We start from the raw sequence: 14,245 nt of genomic DNA, 5'->3' as shown, positions 1-14,245 counted from the left end.
GAGCCAAGATCTTAGAATTCCTGCCCTAATAATAATAACAATTATTATTTTTATTACAGTTATAATTTTTTGCATTCTAACGGGCTACCGGTGCTCAACTCTTACAAACATTATGCATTTATTCCTTACAACCTACCCCCACCCCCCCCGGAAGTATCTATTATTCCCATTTCGTAGGTGAGAAGACCAAGGCACAGAGAGGCAATACAAGGCCAGCAGCTGGGAAGGGGTAGAATGGAGATTCAGGGCCAGAAATTATGTGGTTCCAGTGGCTCACTTTCAACCACCATGAAACACTGAATCCCAGGTTGGGGGGAAATACATAGTTACGGAGGAATCGGTTGGCCTCCTCCCCAACTACTGCAAACACACTGTAAAGGAACCAGGTCTCTCCTCCTCACAGCCACATTTGGGCCAAGATCAGGGGACTCTCACCAGACTGGAGTCAGGGACACTTCCTGGTGCTTGGAGTGGAACACCATTTTTGACTAAAGTGATTGCCTATCCTAAAATTCCCCAGGGAAAGTGACCCTTACCACTCGAGGTTCATTGTCAGCAGGAACACTACAGGGCCCAGAACACAGTGAACTCACAAAAATACATGGCCAGGGCTTCCCCGGTGGCGCAGTGGTTGAGAGTCCGCCTGCCAATGCAGGGGACGTGGTTTCGTGGCCCGGTCCAGGAAGATCCCACATGCTGCAGAGCAGCTAGGCCCATGAGCCATGGCCGCTGAGCCTGCGCGTCCAGAGCCTGTGCTCCGCAACAGGAGAGGCCACAACAGTGAGAGGCCCGTCTATCGCAAAAAAAAAAAAAAAAAAAAAACATGGCCAGGGAAGTCTCTATTCAGACCCAAAGTGACCCTCCTTTTTGTAAATAGTAAAGACCTCTTTGCAATGTGGTTTCCTCTTGATTCCATCCCAAAATTCAGAATAGAAGGAACATGGGGAAAGTCTGCAATCCACATGGCGCTGTAGGACATTTGCCTTGATGTCTTCATTCTTCTTCACTTAACATTCCTGCTCCTTCCCCAGTGGTGATCTACAACCATATTTACAATGAATGCTCGGCCGCTTGCTGAGTTTATAAAAGTTTATCTTTTCTCATTGAATTGTTTTGGAACTTTGGTGAAAAATCAATTGACCATAAATGTATGGGTTTATTTTTAGACTCTCCTTTCTATTCTATTCATCTGTATATCTACCCTTATGCCAGGACCACACTGTCTTTTTTAATTTTTAATACATCTTTATTAGAGTATAATTACTTTACAATGTTGTGTTAGTTTCTGCTGTACAAGGACCACACTGTCTTGGTTACTTGTAGCTTTGTAGTTAAGTTGTAAAATCAGGAAGTGTGAGTCCTCCAACTTTACTCTTCTTTTTCAAGATATTTTTGGGCTACTCTGGGTCCTTTTAGTTCCATATGCATTTTACGATCAGCTTGCTGATTTCTGCCCCAAAAAGCCAGCTGGGAATTCGACAGGGATTGTGTTGAATTTATAAGGTTAATTTTGGGAGTACTGATTGACACCTTAACAATTTTAAGTCTTCTGATCCATGGTCATGGAATGTCTCTCCATGTCTCTCTCTGATTTCTTTCAGTAATGTTTTGTAGTTTGCAAAAGTCTTGCACTCCTTTTGTTAAATTCATTCCTAAGCGTTTTATCCTTTTTGATGCTATTGCGGGTGGAACTGTGTTCTTACTGATGAATCTGGGAAGCGCTCTGTTCTCTGGCATGGTGGGGGTAGGGGTACTTGAAGTGGTTCATCATCAAAATACTCTTGATTAATTTAGAATGATTACACGTGATGTATCCAGATGTTCCAATGTCAAGGAATCAGAATATAGTAAAGTACCAACGGTGACTAAATCTGGCTGTAACCACCGAATCTTTGAAGAGCTGGAAGGTGCTTCAGAATGTTCTAGAGCTTTGGAATTGGCATCCTGTGTGCCTCCCACAATACTCTGCATCCCTCCATTAGCGCCCGTATCAATCTCTGTCCCACCCATCTATGTTCCCCCCACTACGCTGTGAGTGCATGAAGATAAGGACCATGTCTCAATTCTTTTTCGCAACCTCTGTGTTAAGTATCATGCCGATACGTGGTGGATACTCCATGTATACTGACCACATGCCATGCCATGACCCAAAATACACTTATAATGAACAGACTCCAAAGTTCACCTATGTGCTGCTGTGGGTTCTAGGCATACCATTAATTGTCTGTGCCACCAGTAGTTGTCACGGCCAAAGCTGCCATGTTCGTGCCTCCTGATCCCACCTCTCCCTGACCCAACTGATTGGACCAGGATTGGAACCAACACTGAACTGGGCCAATCAGCTTTCTCTCCTGAGACTTTAGAAGCGGGACACTGAACAGCTGAGTCAGATGTGTTTGCAGAGCTGAGCCCCGGTGAGCCCGAGCTATATGCATAGTCAGTCAGGCATATGCAGCAGCCATGAGGGGTCAGTAGCAAGCCAGCCTGCAGAGAGGGACAGAAACCAGGGCCACGGACCCAGAGAGAGGGCTGCCTCAGGCCCTGGTGGCTCTCCAGGTCCCGTTCCCTTTATTTCAGCGATCGTTCTAACCTTTCAGAGGCTGCAAACTGGTCGCCCGTCGACCCAATCTGGCCTACAGATGAACTTTATTGGGGCCACACATTCAAACATTCAAACAATCCAACATAATAAAATTTTAAAAAAATTGAGCTAACATACTAAAATTCGGAGATTTCACATAAGAATCCAGATTCTTGTCTTGAAAATCAGGCGATTCTATGGTACAACAAAATCAACTGGAGCTGAGTCGTAGCCGCCCCCCATGTCCCATACTCTGCCACAACCTTCCCCTCTTCCTGGTGTTCCTTACACTTCCGCTTCCCGCATTTATAGTCCCCAGGAAATTAACTACTGTTCCCAGCCTTATATTAAAGCTGTACTGCTTGATTTGAATTAATCTGAGTACAATTTCTATTCCTTGCAACTAAAACAGCCTTGATGAGAACTCTGTCAAGGTTTCTCTCAACTATCTCCCATCCCACCACTATTGTCTTCCTTCTACCAGAATCTCAATTTTGTGTTCAAGAGGCTGTGGGTATCTCTTGATCCTGTGGGAGATCGTAGGCTGGGATGGGCATGCGACCCAGGTTTGACCAGTGCAAAGCAATGGTAAATCTGCTGCGGGATTTCCCTTTCCAACCAAAAACAACAGACCCTTTAAAAAGAAAACCTTCTGTGACTGCTCCTTCCCCATTCTAACATCTTGGAAAAAAACTTGATGCCTGGCACTTTGACAGCTATTTTGTGACCATGAGGTTTCACACATAGGGTCAACGGGCAACATGCAGAGGACGGCAGAGAGGAAAGGCAAAAAGAAGCTGGGTCCTTGATGACACTGTTGAGCTGCTGAACCTTCCCTGGAACTCTCTGACTCTGGGCTTGTTGTCAAGTGAACACTTAATATTCTAATGGGTTAAACTACTATTGGTAGGTTTTACTGTTGCTTGCAGCTCAAGGTTATCCCACTCCTTTGATGCTTACTATAGTAACCAAGGGATGATCTTATCCTTCAAGCCTCTCTGTTGCTTAACATTATTTAAAAATAATGCACATCCATATTCATTTCAAAGCCCATCTCTAAGATCCTCTTTTATCTCACTGCCAGCACATCCCATTTATTCCTGAGCATACTTGAAGGGAAAGAAAGAAACCATATAACCCTAGCGACACGGAACATCTTTTGCCATTTTCTAAAATCCTTCCTAACACTGAGAGAAACAGATGACATTTCCAGTACTGAAAAGGGGAGCTTCTGGACAGTTCAAAATTAGATACAAAGGTCTTCAGCTAAAGGTCTCACGCATTTCAGAGGTTTGGGCAACTTCTGTGGCAGCTCTTGTATCATTCAATAATATCGATTTTATACAAGGGCAGGCAATTTAGAAGGCCAAGAGTTTTCACCTTTCATTTTCTCAACAAGAGAAAACCCACAACTACAAGCCTCTTTACTCCAGCCCCTGGAAAACATCTCTGTGCACCAAGCCCTCCTTCCCCACGGCAGCCCCCGGATCCTCCAGGTTATTTGAGGGTGAAGCAAGTGGACTTGCTCATCCGGCAGTGTCTGGCCAGCTGGAAGGCAAAAAAGACAAGCATAGGCTCTTAGTTGCCCAGGAGAGCTCAGCAGACCAGAAATAATTAAAGCTTTAGCCACTCATGGTCCAGGGAGATGTGGGTGTCAGAGAAAGGAAGCTCTGCCACGCTGCCCCCTCTGACTGCCTGGGCTTGGAGGGCTGCAGTACATATATTCAGGGATGTGGGAGGATTTGCAGTCGATCTAGGACCTGGGCCTGAAGAAGTCACCCACTGCGACCTCCACACCATTAGAAGCAAGTGTTGCTTCCAACAGACTCAAAGTTGGCCGGCAACTGTGCACCTTTTCCCCCTTGCTGGAAAGACTGTCATATTAAAGCAAATGAAAGCACTGAGCTTACCCTACATGGATAAAGTTGGCAACACCGTTAAGCTGAACCATCACTAGGACGTTGTGACAAACGAACAAACTTCAACTCTTGCAACGTCCATCACCAACATGTTTTAATAAAGGTGAACGTACACATTTGGCTTCCTTGGAATGTTCACTTCAAGCAGATACCTCCAAGCAGACGGTCAGTCTTCTCTGGCCTTTGATGGGATCTGGCATCTCCGTCTCTCCTTCCCTAAGGTCCCGCCTTCCTGGCGGGGAAAAGGCTCGTGGAAACCAAATCCTGGAGGTGGATGTTGTCTGCTGAGACACAGCATCAGCCCTTCCTCTGGAGGCCAACCCCCAAATCCAGTTGACCTCCCTTCTCTTTCTTTGAAAATGTACATGTTTCACATATCTGGGCCCGCCCGTTCCTCCCTACCCATGGTATCCATGCCGTGGGGTCCATTGCTGGAACCCCAGGAGCTGCCTCTATGGAAAGACCAAGCCACCCCTTGACAGCAGGGATGGCAGAGAATCCAGGGAGGAAGGATTCCTGGTCCCCTGGCCCGCACGGGAGCAGGTGGCTGGGGGGAGCATCTTTCTGCTTCTCGGTCCGTTTGGCCACCTACCGCGCTCAAACTCCAAAGCACTGAAACCTGACTTAACTGTTTTCTTGCCCCAAGAGTCACCAATCAGCCTGACCAACGAGGGGGCCAGAAAAGAAGCTCCCTGGCGCGACTTTTGCTGCTTCCGAAGGGGAGGGCCCTGCTTTGGTCGTGGGCTTGGTTCTCACCTCCCTTTTGCCTCCATCCCCAATTCCTGGGGCTAAAAGCTTTCTGAGGCTGTCATCTAGTGCAAGCCCAGCTGTCCTCGTGGCCACATTTGGATCCCCCGGAGCCAGAGACAGCAACTCCAAGAGGGGGCCGGGTGGAGGCACACGGCTCAAGTTCAAATGCATGTCTATCGGCCAGAGTCTCCGCTACTCAGCCCTGGGAAGGCAAAGCGAGGGGCCCCTTCCCTGGGAGCATTTCTCAGACCCGAGAAAAAGCTGCTCAGGCCACACCCAGGTCACCTGCAATTTCAAAGAAGAAAGCCTGGGGCCGGGGAAGCAGGAGAAACCTAAGAACAGGTCCAGCGGGTGAGTGGCAGGTCTCACAGGGGTCCCGGCCTGGAGTGTATCTACAAAGATCTTTCGGTTGTTGTTCACCGAGGCTGTGACCGGCTGACTCTGGATGGTGTCCAGCTGGCTACCGGCGTCACCAGGCACTGCTGAGGTGGCAGTTTTCCCATGCAGATCCACAGGTTATTAACAACCCCCCACACACATATACGGAGAACCCCCCAGAGCAGATGCCTCCCCAGCCCCGGGTGGATCTTGATAAATATGAGAAAACAGTCAAGACACAAAACCTCGTTGGTCCAGGTGGCACCCTTGGGTGAGTTCTTGACGTGGGCAGTGACGATAGGTGCCCCAGCCGGGCTCCAGCAGCTCCCCGCTCTCTACAGCCTCAAAAACCAGCTCAGCCCCCCATCAGTCACTACTCCTGAGAGCCCGAGTTCGACCTAGCAACACCTGTGCCGTGCATCCCTCGGCCGACCATCTCCTGGCCCCACTCCCGATGGCTGGACTCCTGCAGTCCACGGCCTTTGGTCTCAATGGGCAAAAAGCAGGAGGCCAGGGCAGCCAGGAGGCAGCAGCCGCTGTAAACCGCCAGCGTCAGGTACACGGACGATTCCAGCATCACCTGGGGGGAGGGAGATGCACGCCGGTGAGAGCATCCCTTCTGACGCACAGGCACCACCAACCACACAGATAATATCGAGAACGCCAGGCCCTCTGGTAAGCCCTCTTTATCACTGGACTCCCATGGAGTCCTCACGACAGTTTTATCAGGTATGTCCTCCACCCCCATTTTACAGAGGGAGAAACTGAGGCTCAAAGAGGATTAAGCGGCATACCCAAGTTCATACAAAGACTAAGGATGGGGCTGAGATTTGAACCCAGACCCCATCAGGCTCAAGAGTCTATTTAAATCTCTCCCAAAGCAGCATGTCTGCTGACTTCCTAGCTTTACGTCCCAGGGCACGTCACGCAGCAGAGCTAAACCTCATTTCCTCATCTGCCGAACGGGCAGAAGAGCAGTAGCCATCTCCCAAGGAGAAGATGCCTCACTTGACACCATGCAGGCACATGGCAAGCTGTCAACCAGTGCTAGTTAATAGTGACGTACAATGGCCAAACACAACGGTACCGGGACGGAATGACTTGGCTAAAACACGTGTTGGAATTCTATTTACACAAAATACCCAGAAGAGGTAAAATTCATCCAGACAGAACGCAGACCAGTGGTTCCCAGGGGCTGGAGGAGGGGGAGCTGGGGAGTGACTGCTGAATGGATACGGAGGTTTATTTTGGGGAGAGGAAAATGTTTTGGAACTAGATAAGAGATGGTAGTTGCCCATCATTGTGAATGTGCTACATGCCACTGAATTGTTCACTTTATTTTTAAAATTGTATTTATTTATTTGGCCGCGCTGCGCAGCTTGCGGGATCTTAGTTCCCCGAGCAGCGTTTGAACCTGGGCCCCAGCATTGGAAGCGCGGAGTCCTAACCCCTGGACAGCCAAGGAATTCCCCAAATCATTCACCACCAGGGAATTCCCTGAATTAAAATGGCTAATTTTATGGGAGGTGACTTTTACCTCAATTTTTAAAAAGTGATAAAAACAGGAAAAAATGAACTGGATATTAAAAAAGCAAAACGATTCCCAAACAAGCTCCCCCCAAAAGGAAAGAAATGCTTCAAGACACAAAGAGCTGCAAAATTCTGCAACGACACCAAATCAACCAACTCAGAAACCAGGGCCTGGGCCATTTGTTTCCCACTAAGGCATGGTGGCCTGTTTATTCTCATCCAAATTGTTTTCGGCCAAATCATCGGAAAGACCTGAGTTTGATTCCCAGCTCCTCTACTTCACAGCTGTGCGACCTTGGACAAGTCCCTTGACCCTTCTGAGCCTCAGTTTTCTCATCTGCAAGCAATACTTCTTCGTAGGATGGGCTGCTAGGATGAGATCAGGTAATGCACACCAAGGGCAGGGCAGAGGCTCAGGGTACAGTGACAGCCTGCCACGCAATGGCTTTTGTCACGCCCACCCCCTCTGTATTTGGGGTGACACCTACCTGAGCAATGAACGGGGTGATGAGCGCACCCACCCTTGCCATGCCGCTGCAGGTGCCCAGGCCCAGAGCTCGGGTCGCCGTGGGGTAGACCTGAAACACAGCCGCCAAAGTGGCCGCACTGAGAAAATGCAGGCCCCTCCCTCCTCTCTGGCTCGGGAATGATGGGAATCCCAACCGCCGCCCCACACCCTGCCCCCGGGGGCAGGTGGGCCTGAATTAGGGTCAATCCCTCAGGGGTTGGTGATACCAAGAAGGGGTGGGAGGGCAGGGTGGGGAGTCTCACCCCGAAGGGGACAGGAAACTCAACCAGATGAGGAGGGCAAGACGCCAAGCTGGGGGTGGGAACCTAGGAAGGGGGTCCTCCCTGCCCTGGGTGGTTATATCCAAATGAATAAATGAATAAATACTAAATTCCTATTTTTTCTTTCTTTCTATCATGGAAATTTCAAGCACAGACTAAAGTAGAATTGTGTAATCAGTCGTCTAGGACCAAGCCTAGAGGACCTGTGTTAGTTTCAATCATACTCTCTCACCTCCTTCCCCTCCTGAATTACACTAAACCAAATCCTAGCGGTGGTATAATGTCACCCACTAGATATTTCTGTATATGCTGCTTTGAAGAATTTTTCCTCTTAGAAAAAGACTGCAGACATTTCCCATGTCCATATTTGGTCTTCGCCAGTAGCATAATTTTTATTGGCTGCACAGGATTCTCTCATTAGGATCAATCCTCATTTATTGAACCAATTCTTCATTGTTAGGAATAGCCAGCTGGATTACTTTAAGCCAGGAGTCAGCAAAGTTTGTCTTAAAGGGCCACAGAGTAAATAATTTGGGCTCTGTGGACCATCTGGTCTCCGGCAACTACTCAGCTCTGCCCCTGTAACACAAAAGCAGTTGTAGACAACGACAGCACCACGTGAAGGGCTGGGGCGTGTTCCAGTAAAGCTTTAGTAATGAACACTGACATTTAAATTTCATATAATTTTCATATGTCAAGAAATATCCTTTTGATTTTGCTTTCAACCGTTTAAAAACATAAAAACCATTCTTAGCTTTTGGGCTATCCAAACACAGGCAGCAGGTTGGATATGGCCCGCGGGTCGTAGTTTGCTGAGCCCTGGTATTTGCCCTTGTAGACCTTGGGCCTCCCAGTCCCTGCAGGGCAGGCAGCCTTCTCCTGGTACTCTTCTGGGAGGCTCCGGCAACCAATCCACAAGCCTTTGTTGAGGGTACACTAGGCCAGATGAGAGTCACAGAGTAGGAGACCCAGGCCCTGCCCATAGGGAGCCTTAGTCGGAGTCTCCCTGGGGGACAAGCAAGGTGGCATGACTAAAAATACCAAAGAGGCACACAGACACTGAGGGCAAAATGAAGTTGGGTGGGGGTGGATCCTGGAGGGCTTCCCGGAGGAGGCAGCATTGGAGCTGGGCCTGGAAGGTGGGGTGAAGGGAGCAGGGCTCAGGATGATGACTCAAAGTGAGGGCTCTGGAGTGCTGTGCAGACCTGAGGGACAATCTAGATGGCTTCTTCCCCTGGCACAGCACCTGGTACATACTATCCTCTCCCTCCCTTTGACCCCATCTAAAATAAGATGAGATAAAATAAATACAAAACAAGTAACCCATAATCCCCGAGTGTGGGAAAATGGACACTGAGACGCTGTTGCATGGAGCGTAAGTTCAGGCAACATTTTAGAGGTTGATTTTTTTTTTCAATCTTTCTCAATGTTTGTAATGTTTATTATAGGCTTTAATTCAGAAATTCCACATCTTATTTATTCTAAAGAAACCACACATGTGCACAAGGATAGGTAAAGCTATTTACCTCCACACTATAATAGTGAAAAGTTGGAAAATGATTCAAATATCCATTGGTAGGAGAATTGTTACAAAATTATGATTTGCCCAAACTATACTATATAATATAGTATAGTATGTAATATATATGATATAGTATAATAAAGTATATTATATAATATAAAGTATATATATTCTATAACAAAGTACAGTATATAATATTGATATATAGCATATATATTATATAGTATAGTAAAGGAATGTACCTAATAATATAGTATATAGATTACCATATAGTACAGTACAGAACAGTATAGTACAGCAGCTATTAAAACGAACAAAGCAGGTCCATATGTCCTGTGTTCCTTGTCTTCCATCTTCCCCTCCAGAACCTCTCTCTACCCCTCCCCACCTCATTCTCTGCCCTGGGGGCTGGCCACTGTGGACCACCAAGGGCTCCTAGGCTCTCTGCCTTACGGTTGGGTTCTGCCAATGGGAAGCCACAGTGGGAGATGGGCGGGAGGTGGGAGAGAGAGGCCAGGGTATTTATTCTCCTGCTCCTTCCGGTCTAGGTTGCCTAAGGGCACACGTGTCCCTCAACTAAAGGTCACAGCTTTTCTCTGCACAGCTCCCTCCTGGGACCCTGTAACACCCCATCTCCTCACCCCACAGGCCTTGGGTGGTAGCTGTGTCCCCAGCCACCTCCACCTCATTGTGAGCTCTGGGCGCTGCTCCACCACTTTTTGGTTTCCCTAAGCCCTATCCTGCACCACTGTAATCCGTCCTTTATTAAACTCATCTCAGCTGCTCAGTTACCCAATTCGATACATGCACTAACATAAATTAGGAAAAAATCTGGAAGAATATACACTGAACCATTCAAGAAGGTGGTCCCTAGGAAGGCAGAATGTGAGGCCCTTTAGTTTGGGGGTTTTATACAGTTCTGTAACATTTGGAACTTGTACACCGACCATAAGTTTTTATAAGCAGAAAACAATGACTGAACGAAAGCCTGAAATAATGAAGGCCTTCACAGCCGCCACTCAGACTCAAGGACAAATTTCACTCAGAGGAGCCCAGGCTGGGTGTTTCCGGAGAAAACACCCGCCCCCTTCCCACCCTGGCTGCTCCCAGGCATCCCTCCTACCTCAGGTGTGTAAACATAGGCTGCTTGGAAGCCTCCAGAAATAAACGCTCTTGCAATGAAGAGTAACAGAGTGAGCATATTTCTAGGAAGAGAAAAAAAAAGCAGATGAGCAAGTATTTTTTCTGACAGTTTCTTTCAGCAAAGTTTTATCTGCCCAGGTAGAATTGACACCCTAGAAACTGGCAAAGCCCACCTCACCCAACACACCATCAGGCAGGCACGCAGACACACGCATCCCAGTGGTCTCTCGGAAGACCTGCTTTTATAAGTTCATCATTCTCCAAAGTTCCAGGCTGAGATGGTGGTGCCCAGGGTGGGGCACGGCTGGGGTGAAGTGATGTAAATAATGAAAAGTCTAGATAGGACCTCGTGGGGGCAGGAATTGAGCCAGGAACCAGCTGAACCAGGGAAAGGAAACTTCTCTTCAGTATTATGAGGATAATCGTGATCTCCAGCCCTCTGTTCCATTGTTCCCAGAATGTCTTTGAATATCAACATTTCCGGATCTAAGCGACATCTCCAGACCTTTCACAGATCTCTCATCTGTGGTTCGGTCTGGGGCCTCTTGGAGATCAACACAGGCCAGTTCCATATTTTGAGGCTCTTGATAGATGGAAAAAATGGAGAAATGCCAGAAGGGGATTATAAAACAAGACCTTGAAATATTGCCGTGGAACAAATGAACGCTTTTAACCCATATATGAATTAAACAGCTATATGCATGATCTTACTGGGAGATGATGTCAAAAGTCTACATGTAACGGTGTCAGAGCAAAATTTGGACCAAAGTGCCCTCCTACCCTCACTCCCATCAGAGGCCCCAACTTTGAGCCCAATCTGTTGTCCAGTTATGAAGCAGCCAAGAGCCTCAGGCTTCGTGAGGGGCTGGGGGGGTCCTTCAGGTACCCCAGGGGGTGTAATCCACAGTCTGCAGGCACAAAGACCTGACCGCGAGCTGAGAAGTAAGCCTGCTGGCCAGAGAGCTGAGTGCATGACCCACCTTCCAACACAAATAAACAGCAGGAGGCTGCAGAGGGAGAAGATGACGAAGCACAGGGCCATGGTCTTCTTGCGGCCCAGGCGGTCGATAATCCAGAGGGTCACAAGGACACCTGCAAGGGAGCAGGGGAGCCATGGGAGGCAGCATCTGACACGAGCCCCAATAACCCCACCTCCTGGTGCCGCACGCTGTGTAATCCCCCCCTCTTGCGAGTGGGCTGGACCTCATGACTCGCTTCTAATGACTAGAATATGGCAGAAGTGATGGGATGTCACTTCTTTTTTTGAGTCAAAAAATTTTATATCGGGAAGTCCCTGGCAGTCCAGTTAGAATTCTGTGCTTTCACTGCTGAGGGCCCGGGTTCGATCCCTGGTTGGCGAACAAAGATCCCATAAGCCACGTGGCATGGCCAAAAAAAAAAAAAGTTTTTATAGCAATATTTATGACAAAAAGACTTACAACAGTGTAAAAGCAATCACTTAAAATTATACTTTCCATAAATGTCATTAATGTAACTAGATGCTGACAAACTGCTTAAAATGCCTTGAGGGACTTCCCTGGTGGTGCAGTGGTTAAGAATCCGCCCACCAATGCAGGCGACACGGGTTCGAGCCCTGCTCCGGGAAGATCCCACATGCCGCGGAGCAACTAAGCCGGCACGCCACAACTACTGAGCCTGTGCTCTAGAGCCTGCTGGCCACAACTACTGAGCCCGTGTGCTGCAACTACTGAAGCCCACGCACCTAGAGCCCATGCTCCACAACAAGAGAAGCCACCACAACGAGAAGCACGCACACCGCAACAAAGAGTAGCCCCCGCTCGCCACTAGAGAAAGCCCGTGTGCAGCAACAAAGACCCAACACAGCCAAAAATTAAATAAATAAATTTATTAAAAAAAGAAAAAATGTATTGAGTTCTATGTCTACTGCAAAGTATATCCGTGAATCTTAGTCAGTGATTAGGATTACAGCTTTTTAAAATCAATTTATGCCAGTCTTAAAGACATATATCCATATGTCACTAGGGAGGTCACTTCTGAGATAAGCTTATGCAAGACTGACGTCTGTCTTGCTGGCATTTGCCCTCTCCCTGGCTCTTCTCATGAACTTGCCTTGATGGAGAAGGCCACCTGGCAAGAAACTGAAGGTGGTCTCTGGCCAACAGGCAGCGGGGAACAACCGGGGGAGTGAGCATGAAGCAGACCCTGCCTCAGCTGAGCTTTCAGATGAGACCACAGACCCTGGGCCAACACCTCCATTGCAGCCTTGTGAAATACACTGAAGAGAGGACCCAGGGAAGCCCAGGTTCCTGACTCACAGAAACTGTAATAAATATGTGTTGTGTTAAGCCACTAAATTTTGGAATGATTTGTTACATAGCAATGGATAACTAATACAGGCACCAAGGGGAGCCTGAATAGCGGCATTCACTGAAACCAGGCAGCAGACACCTGGGCTGGGCGTCAGAAACACGTAGGTTCTAAGGCCTCATCTTGCCTCTAGCTTGTCATGTGGTCTTAGGTTAGTCCCTTGCCTTCTCTGAACCTCAATCTTCCTTTTTTTTTTTTTGGCCATGCCCGGCAGCATGTGGGATCTTAGTTCCCCAACCAGGAATCAAACCCACGACCCCTGCAGTGGAAGCATGCAGTCCTAACCACTGGACTACCAGGGAATTCCCTGAACATCAATTTCTTCATTGGAGAAGTAGGACTAAATAAAAATAACATTCTCTACCTCAGTAGAGGTGGTATAGCATATTGCTTGATAATCATAATAATATAATAATAAAATCTGGGCCAAGCACTTTTACATCTATTATCTTGTTCAATCATCAACACAAACCTCTAAACTATAATGGAAGAGAATAAAGAAAAGAATATAGACAAACACACATATATATATGAATAACCAAATCACTTTGCTGTATACTTGAAACTAACACAATATTGTAAATCAATTAGACTTCAGTTAAAAAAAAAAAAACCTCTACAAAGCATGCTAATAGCCCATTTCCCACTTTTATTCAATCAATACATTAAGTACCTACTGTGTGTCAGGAGCTGTTCTAGGAGCTTGGGATGTGTCAGTGAACAAAACAACAAAACAATACATGTAATAATAGGGAGGAAGAATCTGAGTTTCAGAAAGGTAAAATCATAGAAATGGTGAATGCCTGAAGTCCCGAAAATGGCAGCTGGCAATGCTGGGTTTAACTCCAGAGGCTTTAATGTTACCTGCTAAGCTATGTGGGAAAGATAGACAATGTAGTATAGGAGTGGACTCTGGGCTCTGGGCGTGGGAACACAGGTCTTAGCTCTGCCAGCTGTAGGACACAGTGTCTTAGTTGGGTTTTCCCAGAAGCAGACCCCAGGACAAGGGTCCGAGTGCAAGGTGTTTACCTGGGAGGTCATCCAAGGAAGCACCAGTAGGAGAGTGGAGAAGTGAAACGGGGAAAGGACGCAACTAATAAGGGTGCATATCAAGCAAGTTACCACCATGGGAAATTGCTACTGGATTCCACTGGAGGGCTCTGGGAGTCAGTGTGGAACGTGCACCTTAGAATTCTACCTGATAGGTGAGGAAATTGGGGTATTTATACACTGGTTGAAGGCTGTTCCCAGGTGTTAACTCCCTGGCACCTGCAGCCACCTTTC

The 14,245-nt window shown here is 47.5% G+C and overlaps 1 protein-coding gene across 13 annotated transcripts in view; it reads right to left on the bottom strand.

Annotated features, from left to right (window-relative positions):
* Positions 1-14,245, bottom strand: part of SVOP (SV2 related protein) — a 70,207-nt gene that overhangs the window by 1,014 nt on the left and 54,948 nt on the right. The window contains exons 13-17 of one of the 13 annotated variants that reach the window (XR_012325222.1): positions 11,593-11,704; positions 10,593-10,674; positions 8,239-8,526; positions 7,647-7,736; positions 6,184-6,208 (exon numbers count right to left, since the gene is read on the bottom strand). Coding sequence is in view for 9 of the 13 variants with exons in the window: in XM_073790225.1 (XP_073646326.1) it covers positions 6,002-6,208; positions 7,647-7,736; positions 10,593-10,674; positions 11,593-11,704 (491 nt within the window). In the remaining 4 variants the exon portion in view is untranslated. The other 12 variants (XR_012325221.1, XM_073790225.1, XM_073790229.1 and 9 more) reach the window with 12 other exon arrangements.

The sequence above is a fragment of the Tursiops truncatus genome, chromosome 13, assembly GCF_011762595.2.
Source record: "Tursiops truncatus isolate mTurTru1 chromosome 13, mTurTru1.mat.Y, whole genome shotgun sequence".
Classification (NCBI taxonomy): domain Eukaryota; kingdom Metazoa; phylum Chordata; class Mammalia; order Artiodactyla; family Delphinidae; genus Tursiops; species Tursiops truncatus.
The sequence above is the reverse complement of the archived record's forward strand: the minus strand, read 5'-3'. Positions and strand labels throughout refer to the sequence as shown.